The sequence below is a fragment of the Rattus rattus genome, chromosome 1 (assembly GCF_011064425.1).
Source record: "Rattus rattus isolate New Zealand chromosome 1, Rrattus_CSIRO_v1, whole genome shotgun sequence".
Classification (NCBI taxonomy): domain Eukaryota; kingdom Metazoa; phylum Chordata; class Mammalia; order Rodentia; family Muridae; genus Rattus; species Rattus rattus.
In genome coordinates, this window is record NC_046154.1 from 134,716,935 (window position 1) to 134,740,814 (window position 23,880).

General features: G+C 45.1%; 1 protein-coding gene across 1 annotated transcript in view; it reads right to left on the bottom strand.

Moving 5' to 3' along the window:
* Positions 1 to 23,880, bottom strand: part of Chd7 (chromodomain helicase DNA binding protein 7) — a 179,208-nt gene that overhangs the window by 51,216 nt on the left and 104,112 nt on the right. Inside the window, exons 4-7 of the mRNA XM_032906136.1 lie at positions 16,012 to 16,153; positions 12,111 to 12,248; positions 10,927 to 10,992; positions 4,908 to 4,963 (exon numbers count right to left, since the gene is read on the bottom strand). Of these exons, the coding sequence (XP_032762027.1) occupies positions 4,908 to 4,963; positions 10,927 to 10,992; positions 12,111 to 12,248; positions 16,012 to 16,153 (402 nt within the window). The remainder of the gene's footprint in view (positions 1 to 4,907; positions 4,964 to 10,926; positions 10,993 to 12,110; positions 12,249 to 16,011; positions 16,154 to 23,880) is intronic.

Sequence of the window (23,880 nt, forward strand, 5' to 3'; positions counted from 1 at the left end):
GCCTCTCAGAGAGTCTGTGGTGATTTTCTAGACTCATGGCTGATGTGGGAGGGCCCAGCTCACAGTGGGATGGTGGTGCTCAGTCATATTAGAAGGCAGGCTGAGTAAGCCCTGGGGAGCAAGCAGAGAAACAGTTCCTCCACGGCTTCTGCCGTAGTCCCTGCCCCCAGTGCAGGCTCACTTCTCCCACATCCTAACTAAGTTATTAACTAAACCCTAAGACATGAGTCTCATCAGGAATTTGGCTCTCTAAAAACCGCATAAACGCCAGGCAGGCATGGAAGCCTACACATCACTCCAGTGCTCACAAGACAAAGCCTTGTCTGCTACGGACAGCTAGAAAGCCATATTGGTGAGTGCTGGGTTCAGTTGAGACCCTGACTCAATGGATATGGTAAGACACGATCGAAGGGACTCCCAATGCCTCCATACGCATGTACCAACATGTACATGCATACATGCAAACACATGTACACACACACGGGAGAGAAAGAAAGAGGATGCATACATACAAACATATATTGCACAGGAGGTATATCTCAAGTAACTGTGGAAAAGGCAGACTTAACCTTGGTCATGTGATCGATGACAGACCACAAGCAAGGCAGACAGTGATCCCATAATCTTATAAGATACGGTTGGGTGATAGAAATACTGTAACGCCACAGAACAGCAAGTTACCGATGTGTCTGTGGGAACAAGTAGAAGCTTACTGCGCTACCAGGTGCACGAAAGTGTGGCACATGTGGTTAAATACAGTAATACTCATGCCGGCGACAACCGTGTTCCTGGCTGCGCATTTAGTGTCCAATCCTCTTCATTATTTAGAGTGAACTTCTGCTTGCAAGCTGTGGTACAGCGGCAGCAGAGTTAGACAGCTCATCTTTACCCTGCCTTTTGACTGACGGACTGACCTGGGCCGGCTAGGTCTGTTTAAGGACAGGCTATGACATCCACACAGTGAGGGAATTAAAGGATGGTGCGTTTCTCAGACCGGGTCTCTGTCGTTGACAAGTGTGATCACCAGACACATCGTGCCTTAGAGGAGAGTGTGGGCTAATTCTATCTTTACAGCAGGATAGGGAAGAATGACTGGACAGCCAGAGCCGACGAAAGACTGATACGTCTAACTGCGGAACTCTTAAATTTATTGAGGTAGGGGTCAGGTGATGTACATGTGGCAGTCAGACACCATTGTTGGTAAGAACCAACTTTCTGGTGTTGATTTTCCTGTCATTCTTGTGGGATCTGGGGTTTAAACTCAGGTTGTCAGGTTTGCGTGTGACTGAGCCATCTCACCTTTAAATTTAAACTGTGATAAGCACGGCAGGTTAGAAAACAACGGGACTGCAAGCTCCCCGGAGGCTTCGGGCCCAAAGAGAGGCCTGATAGCCCTCGAGTCTAAAGAGCTCACAAACTAAGACATGAGTGATAGGAACACGTGCAAGACGCATACACAGGGAAGTGGCACACCTTACAAAATGGCGTTCGTAAGATCAAAGGTTAACTAAGTGTCAGGGAGATCGAGAAGGCAGCCCAGCATGCTGGGAAGGCTGAGGACACCTCTGCACGCAGGAGCTTGGCACATCTCTCAACACTACACACACGGGGCTAGTATAATGGCTCAGGGATAAGGTGCTTCCTGCAACCCCAGACAGCTGTGCTTGGTCCTTGGTTCCCACTGACTCTGGTCATCACCATGTGCAGTGGCATACATGCATGTACCCTCACATGTATGCACACAAAACAAACAAACAGATGAGGATTTACAAGATTTTTTTAAACCATGTGTATTTTTATGCCTTCATATAGCAATCCCATTTTTAAGGAATTCACCCTGATGGTAAATATCTAACAAATTGAAAATATATAGGCATGCAGAGGGGGAAAAAAATCACTGTGGCCCTATCTCTACAAAATTCGAGAAGTTATTTACAAAGTCACAGACATGGGAGACTGTAGAGCTGCACTACAATCATGGTGTGGAATACTACGCAGCTGTCAAAAAATATAAACACATCTCCCACAAAGACTCATGTAGTGGTGTCCAGGATGGGACTGAAGGAGGGAAAAAAGCAAAAGGAATATCAATGTTATACAGCCTTTTAAGACAGGGAAATGCATGTGAACCTAAGTGTGCACACACTTACCTATATACCTGCTACTTGTGTCAAAGGAGCAGCAGCTTGGCATTAAATGGTAGGTTAGAGCAGAAGGAACACTTCTCATCTGACTAATCTTTGTATAGAGCTCTGACTTCTGACTCACGGTAGTGTTTCCACCAACTTAACAATACAAAAGAGATGTGTAAGACACAATTAAATCACAAACTGGGACTGGTCAACTCAACGGTGAGAAAACGGAGTAAATAGTTATGTGATGGGGACCTAGGAACTAAGGTAACTTTGAGGAAGGTATTTTGCCTGTATCTGTGAAACTTAGTATAGAACATTCTAAACAAAGGAACGAAAACAAAAACTCAGCTAGCAATTCTCTTTTTATTTTATTTTGTTTCGTTTTGTTTTGTTTTTTGATCGGGGGTTTCTCTGTGTAGTCTTGTGGTCCTGGAACTTACTCTGTAGACCAACTCAGAGAGATCTGCCTGCCTCTGCCTCCTCCCGAGGGCCGGGATTAAAGACGCATGCACCACTACAGGCTCAGCTAGGAATTCTTAACTCCTTTCCTGTATATTTTTTTTTTTCTTTTTTTCGGAGCTGGGGACCAAACCCAGGGCCTTGCGCTTGCTAGGCAAGCGCTCTACCACTGAGCTAGATCCCCAACCCCCTTTCCTGTATATTTTAAGGTTGGCAAACAAACAAACAAACAAACAAACAAACACAGAGGCATAAGAGCCAAGCTTCTTATCACTGAAGAGGGGAACAGCTACCCTTGAAAAGAGAAAGGGCAGAGGGTACCCCGTGGGAGTGCTGGGTGGGGCTGGAATTATCAACTGAAGGTACTGTTTTGTGGTTATGTGGGTGGGTGCATAGGTAGGGGTAAGCACATATGTGTAACGAACAGGTCCATGGGTCTGAAGATCACGTGTGCATGTGGTTTGCAGGTGTGTACACAATCCTAGCAACACCGTCTACACACAGGGGCTTCTCGGCAGCAATGAGCAAGCTCACGGCCCACATTGGCTCCTCCACTCTCCATCTAATGAAAACACCGAAACGGATTCTACAGCTGCAGCCTGCGGAGACGGGGTGAGCTGCAAGCAGTCTCTGGCATCGAAGCTCCCAAAGCGATGAGGGAAAAGACAGAGCCGGCTCACAGGGACCCCTACCAGCCACATCTGGAGTGACGTGAGCAAAATAAATACTACTACCAGAGCGAAGAATTCAAATCTCAAGAAAATGAACCACCCTGGCTATGGATTAGCCAGGGCAGAGAGAATAAAGGCCATCCTCATGTTAAAAGCCCAAATGTTCCACCTGGAAGGGGTGAAACCAGCTGATTTAGCAAACATCGCCATATTTAACAATCTCAAAGTATTTCAGATACAGATTAACCACCAAAAAAAAAAAAAAAAAAAAAATCCTTCCTACTGTTTTTACAACTTTCCTACAAATCTTTATTAGCATCAAAACAAGTTAATAAAAATCTTATCAAAAGTTTAATTCCCCTTTCATCTCCATAATAGTGCATAGGAAACCAGCTTAGTCCCCGCCTTAAACTTGTTGTTGCCTATTTGATAACTATTTGATGTCTTTGGAGCTTCCCACAAGGGAATGGATGGCGACACTTGGGTCCCACCCACTCTGTCTCCGATGCCTGTCGTCTATTGGTGCAATTATGTGTCAATCAACACTTACCCTCAGTCCTCCATCTGACTCAAGGGAATTCCCCCTGCAGCTCATTTAGGTTACCCCCTTCGGTTTCTCTCCTTAAGGATTCCCCCACAGGAAATCACCTCATATGAACAATCTGCATAGACATAAGCTCACCATGGGGACCCAGGGCTGACGGCAGGCAACAGTTATTACCCATTTTACTTTATGCTGCTGACTTCAGTTTTTTACTGATTCTCACAATGAGACTGAGAGACACCTTCATCTTTTTACTTGATGTTTTGCTTGCCTCCTCCAAAGAGTGACCCTGTATTTACACATCGCAGACCAAAGGGTCAAAAGTAGAGAAGCATGGCACCCAGTGGTCACAGTTTCCTAGGGCAATGTACGCTCTTAGGCTGTTTTCACAGCCACTCCTAAAACCCTCCTTAGAAACCCAGGACTGATTCACCCAGGCTATAGGGTGTGTCTTCAGAAGAGCAAAGCAGAGAAAAGCGATCTGTGATCAATGAAGGTGTCTGTCCTTAGCTGTCTGTCTGGTTAGGAAGAGCCTTGGTCTTCTTCAGGAGGGTAATAACCAATCCTGAAAACCACGATGATGGCTGGCCAACATGAGCGCACAGATCCTATACAATGCAGCTCAAGGCGGCTGTGTTCAGATTAAAGCAAAACTAAACTAAACTAAACTAAACTAAACCAACGTTGGAAAGCAATCCACATGAAGTCGGAGCTTGCATTGGAGCCTGAGGGTGTCCTGGGCCAAGGGGCTTCTGTGGGGTACAGAGCTCTCAGCTCAGCTCAGGAGAGGAACAACTGTGGAGAGCAAGAGCTGCTATTTGGGGACAGGCAACTTTCACTTTATTTCTCTATTATCACATCTGATGCTTCTTTCTGTCTGCAAAGGCCTTCTTGGTTAAGTAGGAAAGTTAGTCCACTTTCACACACTAAATATTTTCTAGAAAAAAGATTGCGAGATACCACAAATAACAAAAATTAGGAGGAAACTGCTTTTCTGAGGCACCGAAGAGACCGGACAGAATTCATGTTCGCAATCCTTCAAAAGTCCTGTAGCCCAGGCATACCCTTCCCCATTGAAAAGAGGAACAGTTTACTTACAAGTTTTTGTATTTCACATAAAATTCCTCAACTTCTACTTCCTCGCCAGATTCCTTCTGCAACGAAAGAAGATTGGGGAACACACTTTAAAAATCAGACACTGAAGATTTCAGAAGCAGTCACACACTCCCACATGGGGACACGGTGCCCGCGGTGGCCTTCCTGGAAGGTTGAGCGCATAGGAAGAAGCCTTAGCAGTCTGTGCTATGGGGACTGACGTACTCAGGCACATGCACGCTGCTCTACTCAACGTGTTTCTGATTGTACGGCATGAATCATTTTAACTCCTCCCTAACCACATGCAGCTTCATTCACAACAACCTGACCCCAAACCTGGCTTTCTGCCAAACCCGCAGTGTTAAGTAGACGCCAAGTGTACCATTTTCTCAGGCAGCAGCCAATTAGCAACTGCTCTCCTGAATGCCATATGTATTATTTTTGGCTGCCTCGTGGCAACTTTACATTGTGGGTTCTGTAATGTTTTAAAATATTTAAAAGACATTTATTTCTCCATATAGTTAATAACTCTAAACAAGAAACCATATAAAAAGGAAACCTTGTTCTTACAGTGGGATTCTGGGCATCACTAGTCATAGTTTTGAGTTTTACTCAGTGGAACAATTAAAGCCTCTCAGACAAGATGTCTCACGCACAGCAGCAGCCAAATAAAATTAACACTTCCGATCCCACATTTAGGCAGGTTGAAATTGCGATGCACGTCCGCCAAGTCAAGAGCTTTCGGTGGTCAGACTGCTTCCAGAAGATATGGAAGACAGCATCGACGTTATGGTTTAGAAATCTCTCTGTCTTTGCTTTTTTGATTTTGCTCTTTGGGCATGAAACGAATCACGATATGTCAGTTTCTTAACAAGTGTTTGAGCAGATAAAGCAAAGATGTAAATCATAAACATCCTTTATCCGAGTTTCAGGAAGTTCTTTTATGCTTCTACGAGAGCCCGCCAGCCTGCCTGGAGGCTCACTCATGGGTGCTGTGTGGCCTCACAGATCTTTGAAGAAAATGAGGGTGGTGTAGGAATGTGGTCGGGGCCAGGATGACAGGGGGCACATGTCTTACAAGGGCTCTCGGGCTGGCCTCCATATATAATACTCAGACCACAGTTACAGACTACAATCTGTTTAGAATTCCTGCAAATCTCTTTTATCAGTTTCAATTAAACCTGCATTTTACACTGCTTACCACTGAGGAGAAGCCTAGACATTCTAGAATGTGGCCAACACCTACAACATCTTGTTTTTATCCCAGTGGCCTTATGAAAGGTCCTAACCACAACACAGCTTTTTAAACCAATTCAGCTTTTATTTCTCCAAAGTGAAAGGAAATGACTGCTTACACCACAAGAGGCAGCACAAAAACCCAGGTCACTTCACTGCTCTCTTTGCTTCAAGTGAAGACCCATCTAGGACCCTACACCCCATTTCTAACCCTGCTAGTTCATCCTACTCCTGTTCAAGGTGTTTTGCGTTTATACAGAATTCGAGACTCCAGTAGAAAACTAACGATGAAAGCAGACAATGAGTCAGATCGGGAGGCCTTACAGCATGTCCTAAAAGTCAACTCAAAAGTGGATCTCAAGTAACCATGCTCTTACAAACCTGGGGTGCAATCCATATTTCTGAATTTTTGAAAAAAACGACACCCCTTCTGGGTGGAATCAAACAAACCATCATCTATGTGATGTCATTTCCTGTCTTCCCTTCTATGCTGTCCTTTCTGTCTTGCTCTTTTTTTTTTAAAGATTTATTTATTTCATGTATGTGAGTACACTGTCACTGTCTTATGACACACCAGAAGAGAACATCAGATGCCCGTTACAGATGGTTCCGAGTCACCATCGGTTGCTGGGAATTGAACTCAGGGCCTGTGGAAGAACAGTCAGTGCTCTTAACCACTGAGCCATCTCTCCAGCCCTCTGCCCTGTTCTGAATGGGCTCAGCAACCCATGATTTTGGCAGCAAAGCACGCAGACCCGAACCTTCAGTAGTAGAACCTGGCTGCATTCTAGCTCCGTTCTGCTCCCTAAAAGCTATCTGTCTCCAACACAGTAAGAGCTACTCTCTTGTCCTCATCACCTCTCCCAGAGGAACCTGCCGAAACCTCCCGGCAAGAGGATCCAGAACTGTCTGGGAGAAGCAAATGGGCTCAGGGACTCTGGTTAGCAGCACCTGGAACTGGTAAAGAACCGCTGTGGGACCTGTGCCTTCTAAACGTCCCCAGGTAAACAAAACGCTGTCTTCTGTCTAACTGGCCATACATGTAACATGGCCACGTCTTGCTGCAGAGCTTCAGGTGCAGCTGAGAACACATTTCACATAAATATGTACATGCTTTACTGATAGGATCTGGAGTCACGACTCTCTTCAGTAACTCACTAAAGACCTCTACTTTGTCTGTCCTCCAACACCCGACACTGCCACCACCAGTGTGCGGAAACTACCATACTCTGCAGACTCAATGAACAATGATGGGTGGTGACTTACAGTTCCACACAAGCACATACGTACACACCACACTGACGTCACTCCTTGGCCAGCTACTGTTTAACCTGACAGAGATCTGAGTACTTTTATGTGTCTGGTAGACATCTGAAAAATGGGTATTCCTTTCATTCCTTGTGAGTATAAGGAATCGTTACAGGTTACACGAAACTTGACGTTTTGGATGTATGGACACATTTGTCTCACTGCTCATGTGACCAAGAACTTTACATCAGGCAAGGAGCCTACCTCTCTAACGTGGCCGGGAACGGTCACCAGCACACGATAACCTGCACTCTCAAAAGAAGGAACAGCCTTTCTAAATTAGACGGCTCCCTACTCAAAACTATACAAATAATGAACAAAAACTGAAAAAGTATCCAGACAAAAAATAATAAGTTGCTTTTGGTTTAATATAGCTCACACTCCAACAGAGACTGAGAGTCACGGTCTACTTTGTGAGAAAATGTGTATGTTCTAGGGAATATGGTTAAGACTTCAATTTTATAAGACATTCTACTCTTTTTTATTGTTTGGCTCGATTATCCTAGAAGTTAAAGTAACTTCTTATGGAGAAGACATATCATGTTAAATAAGTTAAAGAAATATTTTAGGGGATGGAATATAGTTTATCCAGCATCTGCCTCTAAGATACTTCTGCCCTTATGATCCAAAAAGGACTTATTATTTTCTACAGACAGATGGCATGTAGAAAGTGTGTAACTAAATATGAGAAACAAAACACCTATGCCCTCTGAAGATCTACGCACACATTCAGACATAACTCAACGTGCATATACAAGACCCCTCCCCTGGGGTATCTTGGGGATATTAACTTGTGTTTAGGATGATATTTAAATTGTCGTGGTGTGCTAAGCTGAGGGAGGCTCTCCCAGGGAACCGTCTGAGTTCGCAGAACTCCATCACAATGGATCCCCAGCCTTGTGGTGTTGAGGGAATGGAGGTGACTGACTTGGGAACACACTGAGCTCCTACTATGTTAGCACACTCAGGACAAGCCTGAGAGCTCACAACCAGTTTCCACGGTACTGACAGACAGACAGACACACAGAGAGACACAGACAGAAACAAATGCATGTGTGCATGTGAGAGAGAGAGAGAGGGAGAGAGAGATTATTGAGAACAGCTCTCTTTTCACAGACATTTCTTAAATTATTCATGGTAATAGGAAGCAAAATCTCAAATTTCTTTTTGTTTCCACGTGCAATATTGTCCATGTGCCATTGTTATCAATTTTTAAAACTGATAACTGACAGCAAGGAGGACTGAAAGCATGGGCAGTTTAAAAGTTAGTGGCTTTAATGCTCACTCGGTATCTGCTGATGGACGAGCAGATGTGGGCTCTCTACTCTCAGGCAGTTCCTGTCTTCAGAGAACTTTTCCCACCAATCTTCTCCATTCCCAGATTCACCAAGCCAATAAATCAGCGGTTCTCAACCCGTGGGTCATGACTCCTTTAAGGGCTGAACAACCTTTTCCCGTGGGTCACGCATCAGGCATCCTGCTTCTCAGATATTTACACTGTAATTCCTAATAGTAGCGAGGTTACAGTTATGAAGTAACAGTGAGACCGCGTTAAAGGGTCACAGCGTTAGGAAGGTTGGGAGCCGCTGCAGTAAACGCTCCGCCCTCATATACAACTGCAGCTGCCCCATAGCAAGCCACACGGCGCTGTTCATAGATGGTGGTGGTGGCATCCGTTCCTAATCCATGGGTACTAAGTTCTCCAAAGCAGGCAAAACAGAAAGAAAAGCTATCTCCTCACCGAGTATAGTCTCACTAGCTATGGATAATAAAGCTAATTATAATTTCGGCTCTAAACCTAAGTGTGTCTGCTGAAGGACCATCGGTTCAACAGAAGTTAGTGCACCCCATCCCGGCAACGTGCTGTTTTCCTAAGTCACTTCAATCCAGTAAGGGACCACTCTCCGAAGCACGTCAACTATTTTACCATGTATCTGTACACGCAAACTAACAGTTCTAGGGTCATTAGGAAAAAGGCACCCTTCTGAATGAGTTAAGCGGTACACATGCCTGTTTCAACCGGTGACAAACCTGGCTTTGGTTTTTATCATTTAACCCATCAGGGCATGAAGCTACAAATCCAGTCACCAACTGCTCCCTACATGCCCCACCTTCGAGCTCGATTTGAAGTTCCCTGACTTTTGCTCTGGATAGTTTTTATAGGAGCATGTGGTGTGATGATAAGCTGACGCATGTGCAAATCCTGAATACGTAAGAAAAAAAGCAAACCTTAGCGAGAGGTACGCACACTCCTACTGCTGGTGCAATGGTATCCCGATGAGCTCTTAGTTTAAGAAACACGAGTTTTCTTTTTACGCACGTGTCAGGGTGTGTGCACGTGTGTGACTGCGGGTCGGAAGAGGGCATTGGATCACTTGGAGTTGGAGTTACGGTTGGTTTTGAAACATTCAGAAAGGATGCTGGAAACGGAACTCAGGTCTTCTGGAAGTTGGAAGTGCTCTTGACTGCCCTTTAGCCCCAATAGACGATGCATTGACAGAAGTACTTGTGTTAAGTGCCTGTGCTTGCCAGTGCTTTGCTGCTGGTAGTGGTGCTTTTGTCTGACTGTCTGTATTTTCCCTCATCTGATAGTTGATAAGCTTTAGAATAGTACCTACGTCCCACGACTCTCTTGGCCACTGGGAAACTATACCTTGTATGTATTTTACAACAGAACTACTCGGGCTCGACTGGCTGACCTAAATCCGCGGTACCTACTTTCCAGAGTCACGAGCTCAGCACTCTCAAGTTTGGGCACGAAGGCAGCCAACGTGGAGTAGAGAATTTCCAGTGGTTAGAGAAAATACCGGAGTTCTTCTTTCTAATGTCCCTCCGCCACCAGCTTACCTGCTCCTACTGGCAGGCACTTCTGCTTATCACTATCAACTCTGTAGCAGGAGTAAAGCTATTCTCCACACATTAAGCTATATATGCAAAAAGTTGTGAGCGGCCTGATAAGTGACAGGCAGACCTTGCTGAGGGCAGTTCTATGAGGAGACCCCAGAAAGGTCTTTTTATGAAGTTTTTTATGAAGAAGGCAGTCTGTATCTCTGTACGTCTTAAACAGTGCTTTGGAGTCTTTCGGGTTTCTTGCCTTCTCCAAATAGGGTTGTGCACAGGTTGATACATCTTAATGTCATTGCTTAATGTAGTTCTGGTTTCATTCCAGAGTAGTCATCCATCCCCTAACTTATATTGGGTTAGTATATCAGAGGGGATCAGAAATATCACCAGAAGTTTCATCTTATGATAATGTAATCATTTGGGCTTTCCTTCTCTTTTCTTTCTTTTCTTTTCTCTTTTTGTTGTTGCTTTTTTGAGAAATGGTCACATGTAGAAGAAGCTGGCCTCAAACTTCTGATCCTCCTGTACCTAGCACCATACCCAGCTCCATAGCAGAATCCTAAAAGGGCAGCGTGCAGCCAACAACCTGGAAGGTCACCTCATGCGGATCCCCAGGTCTGCACGTGGCACTCACCTGCTTTTTCACTAAGCGACTGCTCATAATCTTCTCTACCACTGGGCCTTCTGCATCAACAGATTCCTGAAAAGGAGAAAGTGGCATCAATCGATACACATGGAAAACCTTCCAACCTGTGCTGCGAAAGCAAGTGGGAAGGTGCTCCCTTTAAACCGCGTGGTCCGAAGTTAGCAGTGGGGAAAAATTACTAAAAAGAAGAAAAAAAAAAAAAAAAAACCCTCACACTACACAAAGGCAAAGGAAGGGCTGTGCTTATGACTTCCTGATTGTGTGGTTAATTATGGAAACGAGCACAGTCCCTCAAGCCACAAAGCATTCACTCTGGCTGCTAAGAAAAAGTAATCTGTGCATGGCAGCGGGTCAAAAGCAACTTCTCCTCGTCTATATTCATGGAGTGGATACTCCCTCTGCTCCGTTACTGTAGGCAGCTCTTTTCTGCAGAGGTTGTATAAAACACTATACAACAATTTAACAGAGAACAAATTGCCAACCAAGCACCAGGCTGCATTTAACGGGGCCTTTCAAACTGGAAACCAGTTTGTTAACTGAAGTACGGTAATAGCAAAAAAATGAATACATAAAATCTTTACAATAATCAATTCTGTTGCTGCCCGTGCTACATACAAACTATTTTACCCATCATTTACATTGTAGAGGAAATAAAGTGTGCCCTGCTGGGTACTCCAAGGCGGTAATTTTATAAAGGGGTTCTTACGGTGCCAAACAGCAGAAGATGAGTGGGAGTGCTTTATTACGGCTCCAGGAGCTACAGCCCTGAATTCTCAGAGGTAAGCTTGGTGCTCTGTGTTCTAGCTCTGACTCTTCCTCAGCGGAGACCATTAATTCTTCAGAATTGTGTCAAATTACAAATCATAGCCTCGTATAAAGATAAATTTGAGTGAGCAGGGCTTTTTGAGATATTACTAAACAATGGGTTTCTCACGACACATCAGTCAACATTAGCGGAGTATTGCCCTGCTCAAAGTCCGCCTCTGCCACTGAACTGCTCAGCTTCCAGGTTTAAAACCTCCAGTCCACCTCAGAAGTGCGTAGGAAGCCGCGCAAGCCTGTCTACGGCGCATGCCTGTCTACCGCGCACGCCTGTCTACCGCGCATGCCTGTCTACCGCGCACGCCTGGCTACTGCGCATGCCTGGCTCCCGCGCATGCCTGGCTACCGACCTGCTGCTCTGACTGTGAGGTGTTGGATGGGGAGTCTCTCCCAGCAGCATCTGCGTCATCTGCCTCCTCATCAGAAATCTTGAACTCCAAATCTTCAGTGTAGCGCTTCCTTTTCACCTGCCTGCTGGACCGCCTCTTCTGCAACAGAACCCCCGACAAAGTAAGTTTTAAAGGGCAGGCTTTGGGTACACAGGGTGGTAAGACCCATTTTCTTTTCTCTTTCCTTTTTTTCTTTGAATCTTGAAGAAAAACTAGCAGTTTTCATCCTGAACGCCGAGTGAAAAGACTACTGTGAGAACCATAGTGATAAACTGGAGATCTGGGGTCCTGGGACCCTCTAACTCTGCTGCTCCAATTAGCAGTCCCTTCAACGAGAACACAGGTACAGCAAGCCGCGTCACTCACTTGGCCACCTCCATTGAGGGCAGTGGAGGCACCGGAGGTGCACAGGGGACCTATGCCACTCTTCTCTAGTTTTGTATGACTGAAAAATTTGAATGCAGAGAGTCTGCCAACAACAGCGCATTAGAAAGTAATCAACAGGCTATAACGGTTTATACAAATATTGCTATACTGTTATTTCTCAGGGTATTCCAATGCAGTTTAATTCGAGGCCTAAAAGAAACAGTTCTGGGCTAGGGCTTACACCTCAGTGATAAGCACTTACTCTGCACACACAGAGCCCTGGGCTCCATTCCTGGTCCTGGGGAAGGAGGGCGAAGAAGTGGGAACTGAACTCATGACTCAATGAGTAGCTGTGATAAATAGGGCCTCGTTCTTGTTTGTTTGTTTATCCTGGGACAGAGTCTCACGATGCAGCCAGGGCTGGCCCGAAAAGCACAACTGAACCAAGCTGGGCTCCAATCCCCAGAGATCTGCCTGTCTCTGCCTCTCAAATGCTCGCTTGGATTAAAGTTGTGCGCTACCATGCCTGGCAGTTCTCGTTTTAATATGACTATTTTACCATGCTGCTTAAAATGTCGACGACTGGTGATCAGTACGACTGCTGGCGAAACGCACGGGTTCACGCTTGTGGTCGAAACACGGCCCAGCACGGCCTGTGCAGGACAACGTGGTTGTGTGAAAGCCTGTGACCTACCAGTTCTGCTTCCAGTAAGCCACAAGGTGGATTTGGAGATCTGTGCACGGTAACGCCATCAAGGAAAGCACATCACGTGACAGCAAAAGTAGCATCTGATTCTACTTAAGACAAACGCCAACTGCCTCTCTATCTGGATGGGCAGACGGTCTAAGCACAACACACAGACCCTTACTACTCAAGAAATACTCAAGGAGACGATACGGGTGCGTGCTTTTGCCAACGGAAAAATAAATCCGAAAAAATACAAATTGCTACTAGGTGTGAAGTTCTGGATGAAGAGATAGGAGTGGGGGAGGGGAAGGGCGCTGGACTCCCACGGGTCCACTGTGCATCTCTGGTGTCTCCACTGTCCTCAATGGAGATGGCCAAGTGAGTGACAGGGCTTGCTGCTGTTCCTGCGTGCTTGCAATTTCAGTCCTAAAAGAAAATTACTTTTTAAAAAAATAAATTTCTTTTTAAATACGTAAAGAGCAGAAAAAAATCAAAATTCGCAGTGAACGGGTAACGACATCACCGAGGACTCCTGGACACAGACATTTTCCTAAGAACTTCGAACTCCTGCTCTTTAAAGAGTTTCATCAGTTTTATGGTCTGACAGTAAGATAGGAGGAAGCAAACGTCCATCACGCATATGAAGGAGGCGAGGCAGACATCGCGATCTCTTGGAGCAAGACCCACACGCCACACCGCCTCACAGCCTGAGAGCGAGGCGACTGAACCTGCTTCGGAAAGACGCTTTTTGGTTAAAAGTCTGTGTGTTCTGAGGAGAAAATTAAAACGTGTTTCTACAAGCCTCGTTGCCGCCACACCTTGTGAAAGAGTCAAGAGTTAACGTGCCATTTACTTTTGATGACCAACCGGAACATTCGAAACGTTTCGCTCCAAAGCCCTTCACAGATGCACCACAGGAAGAAGCACCACAAACAAGCAGCCTGCATCACTTCCTGTATCAGACACTAGGAAGACGGCTTCCCAGGCTTCCCAGACCGGCTCTGTGGCTGCCTGACCTGGCTGTTGCATGCACAACTGTTATACAATTAGACAGCAGCACTGAGCTTGGTTTGAACAGCTAAGAGCTTTTTCCGTACCTGAAATACAGGAAGGGAGAGAAAAAGATGGGAAGCTGGCGCAAGGCAAGGAGAGGAGTGGAAAGAAAAGGGGGAGAGGCGGGAAAAACCCCACCCCAAACAGTAGTTCATTAGTCAGAACGGGAAGTAATTCTTTTGTTTCGAGATGGGGTCTCCTTAGGTAGCTTTGGCTGGTCTAGAGCTTGCTGTATGGACCAGGCTGGCCTTGAGCTGGCAAGTGCTGGGATTAAAGGCGTGTGGCACCACCTCTGGCCTGTGAGAATAGTTCTTAATGTTGTCCAGATATTCCTGTTGTAGAGCCCCAACTTTCAGCACAAATTAAGATAAAACAGCCTTGAGGTTACAGGGAATTTCATTACAAATTTTTCATTTCGAACTCCTTAACCAACTTTCAAGAGGGAAAAATGGTGCCGTGGTTTAGAGTCCTTGACCCAGGTTCGATTCCCTGCACCCATGTGGTAGCCATCTTCAACCATCCTACCCATTCAGGTCCTTCTTTCAGGCTGTTCTACTCAAGAAGAATGCAGTATTAGAGCTGAAGTGCTCTGTAAGGGGGCCACATATTATGGACCCCTGGGCCTTGGGTAGAAAGACCCAGGAGTATATTACAGGTCGGGGGAAGCCCAACTGGTCCCCCTAAGGGCTGGCTGCCTATTCCAATGGGACTCCACAGTAACTGCTCCCTGATAATTCAGATGTCACTTGCACAAGCCACATTCCCAGTCATCCCAAAGGACCAGACTGGCATGCTTCCAGGGGATATCAAGGAAATAATTCGCAACTGTCATGTGTACTCTTAAGTCTGCTGTCGGTCCAAATAGTGACGGCAGCGAGTTTCACACACAGGGACCCGAATTCCTACTACTTACTTTCAGAGCTCAGGAGAATCTAACGCTGAACCGTGTGGCAAAGTTAGCATCTGGGGACATCACTGACTTGTTGGTGGAAATCCTATCACGAATATATCACATCTCTGACCACCTAATATCAATAAACTACAAAGTACATGGTGGTTTTAAATTAACGAGGGCAGTGGAGCGCTTGGCCTTGCGAGCACGAGACCTCGGCTTTGCTCCTTAGAACAGCAGCAAGCAAGGCACAGAGGACATGCTCACAGTCCCAGCATTAGGGAAGTGGAGACAAGCTCTCTGGCTCATGGGCCAACCAAGGCTAGCATGCTTCACAAACCAAGACAGTGAGGGGATCCTGCCTCAAAAACACACGACGGTTGGCTCCTAAAGAAAGACACCTGAGGGTGGCATCTTGCCTCCACATGAATGTGCACACATGTGCATACATGTGTGCACACACACACATACACACATATACACACACACAGGAGGGAGGGAGAGAAATCAAATAAAAATTAACAAAAAAAAATTTTAGAAGAAATTTTAAGTGTGAATGACACTTTAAATGGATCGATATAATAGCAACGCTAAGGCTGATTAAGAGAGCATAAACATCGAAACCTACATTCATGGAAACAGAGGGCAGCTCTTTGCTTTAGTAACCTCAAAGCTCAGCAGGCCCCAGAGTGCGCTGACTTTCTGAAGCCCTGGCTCTCTTCACTACGGATATAATGTTCCAGACAACAATAAGGACATCGCACACACCTGACAACAAAGCCGAGGGAAACCTTACGTGCTTTACGTGTGGCTAGAGTTACCCCACTTCCCAGCTGGAGCCCAGAAGGGAGCAATGGTATTACCTGGACCCCTGGGTCTTCGTCTTCTTCAGGGGCAGGGGATGGTGGGGGTGTTTTGTCCAAGTCTGAATTTTCAGAACCTTCTGTTTTTCCTTTGTTGACCTTTTTCTTCAAAGCACTTGCTTCTGAATCCGGTTTCTTATTACTAGAATTCAAAGTACATCACTTAGCGTTCACTTTCGGTGTGGTTTCCCACGTGCCCCAAACCTTCTCTAAAGAGTGGTGGCAAAGGCCAGGTCGGTGGGTGTTGGGCGCTTTTCATTAGATGGTACTCCTAATTAAGGTTTGACAACAAAACTTATAATTGATGACCTTCAGCAAATTTCTCACCCACTGGAACGGAACTGAATGTGAACCTCTGAACACTTCACAGAGTACGGCCCCCAGCCCCTGCTGACAAACCAAGATGTTTCCCTGCTAAAAAGTCAGGGGGAAACAATTCTTTTTTAACCAAAGGGGAGGAAAAACAATCTAATGACCATATCCTTATTTCTCTGCCAGAGTTTTACACAGTCATTTTTAAGTCCTATGGTGACCAGCAATAGTGTTTTTTTTTTTTAAATATAGCATATACAAGTGCTTACTAAAAATTCATTTCCTAGAAATCCGTAATTTTATTTAATTTGGTGTTCCTGTTGACGAGTCAGTTTCCTTTTGGTGCTGAGCATGTTGGAGGGGCAGTCGCACTTGGCCTCTATTTTCCCCCAGAGCTGGGCAAGCACCAGCCCCACAATTAGCATTTCTACCAAGAGCTAAGTCTTTGAAATTGTGTGTGTGTGTGTGTGTGTGTGTGTGTGTGTGTGTCTGTGTGTGTGACCAATAACTGAAGCTCACTTTCTATGTTACTGAGAAACACCAGTAGATAAAGCAAAGCACATGAGTACACTCTTGAGAAAAATAAAATTCTCAGTTATCCCCACCCCCAAAACCCTTCCTCACAGTACTGTTAGAGCCAACACTCAGTTCTCCCTTTAATCCACACTCTGGACCCATCAATGATCATTTGTTAGATATACTACACAGAAAATGATCCAAATACCAGCAAAAAGAATTTTTTTTACTGTTTCTAAGGAGTTTCAAAGCTCTAAGTAGCTTACCAAACAAAAGATACATATTACAAAACCCTACATTTATTAAATGTCATGAAGTCCCAGAGAAGCTCACCAAGAGAAGCGCTAAAGAAGACGTTGTTAAGCCACTAGGAAGAGGCTGCAGCAGCTAATGACTCTGAGTACAGATGTGTCACGTAAAACCCTCCCAAAGTGTGTCAATAGTGTCTCCAGCACACACCTATGGCAGCCTTCTCCACTAATATGGTTTTGATCATCTTAAACTTGTTTCTGTGTACTCCGAGTGTATTTTGATACATGAGCATTTTAGCATAGCAAACAGTTACGTCAGGAAATGGCTGAAAACAATTCAGGAGGATCACAAACAGCAGTTGCATTTCAAACCGATTTTATTTACAAAAAAAAAAAAAAAAAAAAGATGGTGTGACTAACTCAGAGATCCACAGACAGCAGAATATTTTTTAAATTAAAAAATTCATGCAGCAGTTCCTGAGGAGAGTGTCCTGGTGTTTACGCTACACACTGACAGAAGTCTCCCCTACCATGAGGCTCCATTTCCAGCATTTATTTCCGCTCTAACTGCCACAAATTATACAATACTACAGCTGAACACTGGGCCCCTTTCCTTTCATCTGCACGCCAAGAGCAATCAGATTACCCTGGTAACCAGCGGTCACATGACCAGCACCTGCTCTTTTGGCTGGATGCCACTGACTAAAGCCATCTGCTTCCCTCAATCAGCTTTCAAACATTCTCAACACCTGCGCTACAGTGTTTTGTGGTTTCTTTTATCAAATCAGTGCAAAACTGCTTCCAAAACTTTACATATTTCTCGAATTTGTTTAAATCAGAGGTAGGTCTGTCAAAGAGCTGAACCACTGCCAGGTAAACTGAGCTGGCGGTGCGTGTTTTCCACGGTGACCTCGATCAACCAGAGAGGAGGATGGAGTTCAAGTTTGTGGGGTTCCGGGCCTTGCAAGCGGCATCCTGCAGGAGCAAAAGGCTGACTGTCTGCATAGTGCCCAGAGCCAGGTTTGAGGAAACATCTATTTGCTGGGGGACAGAAACACTAATGACTTTCCATCTGCTCTATCCAAGGATGAGCTGTACAGAACCTCCAAGATGGCTGAAAGTCATTAGGACCTCTCCAAACGCTTAGACAAAAACCTCACGGCCCAGGCAAGCACTTTCAGTTCTGATTACTGCAAGAGGCCAACTCATTAGGGCTCATGACATTCGTCCTGAGGGACAGCTAGGCACATCAAGCACCCTAAGAAGTCAGAAAAAGACTAAGGGATCTTCAGTGGCCACCCAAACACTTGATAATCCAGGACAAAATTCAATTACCTACATTAAGTCGTCCTCGTTATGGTTTTGGAATAAGCCAATCTGGATTCCTATGAAGTGTAATGTTCAAACCGCTCTGACCTACGTAAAATCTAAGTCGATTTTTTTCTTCTACATGAAGTACTATGGAATGCTGGTTCCCACCAGACAGAAACTAGTCTGGGCTCTAACTGCTGCGGTTCCAACTGTGACTCCAGATAAATGATACCTATTTCTCCTGCGCCTCCATTCCTTCATCTACGTCGTGAGGTTAATATCTGCATCGCTAGTGTTTCTGGGCATTTAAATGAGAAGAGGAGAAAAGAGGCTGTGTTAGGCAGAGATGATCATGCTCTGAACACCCCTGGAGGAGAAGCGTGTCTGAGCAGTCTATGCTCTCTGTGCCCAGACCCGCCAGTGCCAATTCAATGGTGGAACACACAGAGAAAAATCTACGAGCTACAGGGTCACCTCACTTCAACAATCGCAGAAGGGACATTGATGATCAGCATTAGTCACGAGCTCAAAGAACACACGGCATGTTCACCCTGCCACTACTTCAACCAAGCACCTGTCAATACCAACCTAGATGACAACGGTTGCTGGCGTCACACCCTCGCCCCATGGGAAGGGTCCCCAGCATGAGACCAGTGGGAAAAGAACAGAGTCCATGTACCATTCTGTCTGTATCTGTGAGATTCAAACTGTTCATTTACTACCAGACTCCAAACACAGCCATAGACTCATTCTTCTTCCAAACGACATTCAAAGCTGGAATATGCAAACAGGACATCTGCCCTGGCTGTAGGGATGAGAATGTTGTTGGGAACTCCCTTAAGCCAGTGTTATGACCTTGAGAGCTTCGAGGTGCAGATCCGGAACTTCAGTGTACTTCACCAGTACCCAGTACTCGCTACCCAGCAATCTAAAAGCAGGACCCTGAGAAAAGCCAGGCAAGCACAGGCCATACCTGTTACCCCCCTCTCTCTCTCCTGAGTCTGTTCAGCCTCCTGTACCTCCTACATCAGCATCCTGATGGAGCCAGAACACGGTGTGCAAACTCCTCTCCACAGGTTACTAAAGTCTGATGAGGTCCTTAAATCAAGTCCCCAACATGTAATGTCTGCAAGTCTCAGTACTGGGGTGCCAGCCCTCTCCAGCCCTCAGTCTCAGTACCCAGCCCTCTCCAGCCTATACAAGTCACAACATTCACTTCCTCTATGCTCCTCACAGCCACATTCCAAAGGCATATGTGATGAATGCTAAAGACCTGCTAGCCTCTGGTACCCTGAAACCTACCTGCTCATCTGCAAGACCTGGCTGACAAATCTTGGAATGAGTTCCAAGAAACATCAGAATCACAGTAGTCTAGGTCGGGTACCATTTCAAATTTCTATTCATGTGTCACACAACATGTAAGTACTTAAAACAACAACAACAAAAAAATGGGTATTAACATTACTGAGTTATATTAAAATTGAAGCACCGTGTATCTTTCATCCACCATCCTGTGAGCTAAAAAGAACTATCTTTGCATTCCTAAGGACTCACATTACATTCTCCTCTGATCCCACATGCATGCTGTATGCTCACATACACAATAAAAACACTTTAAAAAAGGTAAACAAAGGCTGGAATGGCGTCTTCGTTCAGGATGAACCATCTATGAAGCTCGGTGTGATGGAGCTGAAGATCTGGGTGAGCTAACAGAGGGCTTGACTCAGACACACGAGGCCCAGGGTACAGTGGGACACCCATATTTCCAGACCGTGGGAGGCAGAAACAGCAAAATCAGGATTTTTTAAGGCCAGCCGGAGTTACTTGAGACCATCTTAGAAAGAAAGAAAGAAAGAAAGAAAGAAAGAAAGAAAGAAAGAAAGAAAGAAAGAAAGAAAGAAAGAAAGAAAGGAAGGAAGGAAGGAAGGAAGGAAGGAAGGAAGGAAGAAAGAAAGGGAGGGAGGGAGGGAGGGAGGGAGAAAGGAAGAAGAAAGAGAGAAAGGAAGGAAGGAAAAGAAAAGAAAGGGAAGAAAGAAAGGAGGGAGGGAAAAGGGAAGAAAGGAAAGAAAGAGGAAATAAAAAGAAAGGAGAAAGAAACCAAAGGATGACAGGGTGAAATGAGGTGACAATAGTAATAAACTTGAGGGAAACAGGAAATTTCAAAAGCAATACAATAAATACCATTTATAAATTTTATCCCCAAGTCAAAAGTCCGTTCTTCTCCTAGCTTCCTTAATCAGCAGTATGGCCGAAATACAACTGCTAATCTATCTACCCCACCCCACAGGCTTAGCTACTCAGCCTCTACCTGTTCATGCTAGTGAGCCCTAGAAATCAAACACAAATCCAGCGACGTCTTAGAAACTTGAAAGGCCTCTGTTGCTCCTGAAGTCTCATGTTTCTCACATTACTCTAAGACAAGCACTGGGGTCCACAGCCCCCACAGCTCCTTAGTTCTGTGCCTATCCCAATGCCATCAGAAGCAGGCACCACCCGGAGGAGAATGCTCAGGGACACCCACAAACGCCATGTTGAGGGCTGCAATGTCCTGTGGGGGTATGTTCTCAGGATTCCATTTCTGGGAGGACTCCTAGTCAGCTGAAGACATCACAGAGTAGGCGCTGTTGCCTAAGATGGGGCTGGTGGATCAGAGTTGACCAACTCTTGTGTGAGAAATTGTAGGCTTTCTAAACAAGGCTTCAGTCAGAGCCAGGGCCTGTTAGAAAGCCTGGGCTAGCCTGATTTTCCAGTAAGTTTACCAATAAGAACTGCCACATAGGATATGGGTCAGAAGCATTAACAACTCTAAAAAGACTCAGGCTGACATAACAGAACAGTCTACTAGGGGTCATCATGGCTCAACGCTAGTGGAAAGCACATCTAGTTTCGAAAACTGACAAAACAGAATGCAGTTAAATAGTCATTAGTGTCAACCTACAGATCTTCGTTCTCGGAAGAAACTTTAAAAATGGCCCATATCATGAAACCGAATGTGATGAGGAGTAAGTCAATTAAGAAAGGTGACAGACAGTGGGCGGGAGCTATCGACCTAGCAGGCCCCAAGGATGAAGTAAGTTAATGAGGATTCTCGTTACAGTGGGAGAAATCAACCTTGAAACTTAGGTCAGGATGATTAATCAGGAGCATTATTAGGGATTCAAGCTTCTCCAAAATATTACACCATCTTCTTTAAGAAGAAGGGCATTAAGACATATTTTTACAACTGATACACTGGAGGTGTGTGTGTGTGTGTGTGTGTGTGTGTGTGTGTGTGTGTGTGTGTGTGTGAGAGAGAGAGAGAGAGAGAGAGAGAGAGAGAGAGAGAGAGAGAGAGAGAGATGGATCAATGTCAGGCGTACACGCACGCACACATACTACCATGGATCAATGTCCAGTCTCTCCCTGACCTAGAGCTCAGCTGTTGGCTAGGGTGAGTACACAGCCAGCTCTAGGGATACACCCGCTTTTGCCTCCCCAGAACAACAATGTCAAGCCCATGTCACCACACCCAGCTTTTATATAGTTACTGGCTCTCCAAAATCAGGCCCCCCTACTTGCATAGCAAGCATGATCTTAGCAGCCTAGGCTGGACTTGAACTTGTGTTCCTGTTCAACCTCCCAGGCAGCTCGGATTAGGTGTGAAGTAACTCATCCAACAACCACAGACTTTTCAGTAAACTGAAGTTAACCAGTAAGACTTGCCACATAGGATATGGGTCAGAAGTATTACAACTAACAAAGATTCAGGCTGGCACAGTCTACGGATGGATACCAGGGTTCAACGTTGTTGAAAAGTGCATCTAGTTTCGAAAATCAAAAGCCCTCTGAGCCCTTACTACTTGGTTTTTAAATAGTGAAAATAAAAAGTAAGATTTAAAAAAAAAAAACCAAACCACAGAAACTAGCAACAGAAAAAACTAACCTCAATATAATAAAGGCTTGATGAAAATCTACCACTAATGCTCTACTAAATGGGGCAGCCTACAAGTCTCTTTCTTTTATTTGGTAGTGGTGTGTGTGTGTGTGGGGGGGGTCTCACTATGTAGCTCTGCCTAGCCTGGTACTTGGGGTGATCCCTGGCCTCTGTCTCCTAAGTACTAGTGTGAAAGGCACGCCTGGATCTGCAGCCTCTTTCCAGCCTTAATTTTTGTTTCTGGTATCTGAAGTCTTAGCTAGAGCAATAAGGTAAGAGAACAAAGAAGAGTGATACAGAAGCAAGGGAAGAAGAAGTCAAATTTCCTCTACTTGCACAGGATAAGAGATTGTCTTCAAAGAGCCTAGAGACACCACTGTAAAACTCTTATTCTGACACTTTCAACAAAGTAACAGGATACAAAATTCCAGTGCCAATGTCAGTAGCTTTTCTGTGTGTTGACAGCAGATTTGCCCAGAAAGAGTTGGAGCAGAGGAATCAAGAGAGCTTTACGAAAATTTTGTCTTGTTTTATTTTTGTGGACAGAGTTTCTGTAGACCAGGCTAGCCTCAAACTCAGAGATCTGCCTGCCTCTGCCTCCCTCCCAGGTGCTGAGATCAAAGGTGTGCACCACCACGCCCAGCAAGAACTTTTTAATTAGGAAAAACAAGGATCTAGGAATAAACCCAACCAACATAGTAAGGCAGTTTTTAGATGGTGGAGATAATGAACAAGAGGCTGGAAGTGAAGACCTCACATGCTCAGAGACTGCTAGAATTGAGGCTGAGAAAATGTCTACATTACTGAAAGCAACCCCTATAAAATTCCAGTGACATTCCTCACAGAAAAGTAATCTCAAAATCATATGGAAGTGTGCGTACACACACATACACACACATTCACTCACACACTCACACATACACACACATTCACTCACACACGTACACTCACATACATGCACACACACGCACACACACATTCACTCACACACTCACACATACACACACATTCACTCACACACTCACATTCACACACACTCACTCTCACACACACACACTCACACACACACACACACACACACACACACACACACACACACACACACACACACACACACACACATACACCAAAGCAATCCAGAACAGAAAGAGCACTGCTGTACACATCACAATACCTGATCTCAAAATGTACTACAGAGCCATATCAACAGCAACAACCAAAAACCCCAGGAAGGCGCAAATGTAAATCTAGACCAGAGGATAGAATAGAGAACCCAGAATGAACCCACACAACTACGGAACCTAATTTTTGACAAAGGTCTCAAAGACATACTCTGAGAACAGACAGCCTCTTCTACAAGGGGTGCTGGGAACATGGGATATCCATACAAAATCCCAATTCAAAACGGATCCAAGACCTTGCTGCGGTGGTTCTCAGCCTCATGCTCTGGTGGCCATTTTTGTTGCTACTTCATAACTGTAATTTTGTTACTGTTCTGAATAGTAAAATAAGTATCTGATATACAGGGTATCTGAGAGGTGGCCAATGTGAAAGGGTTGACAGACT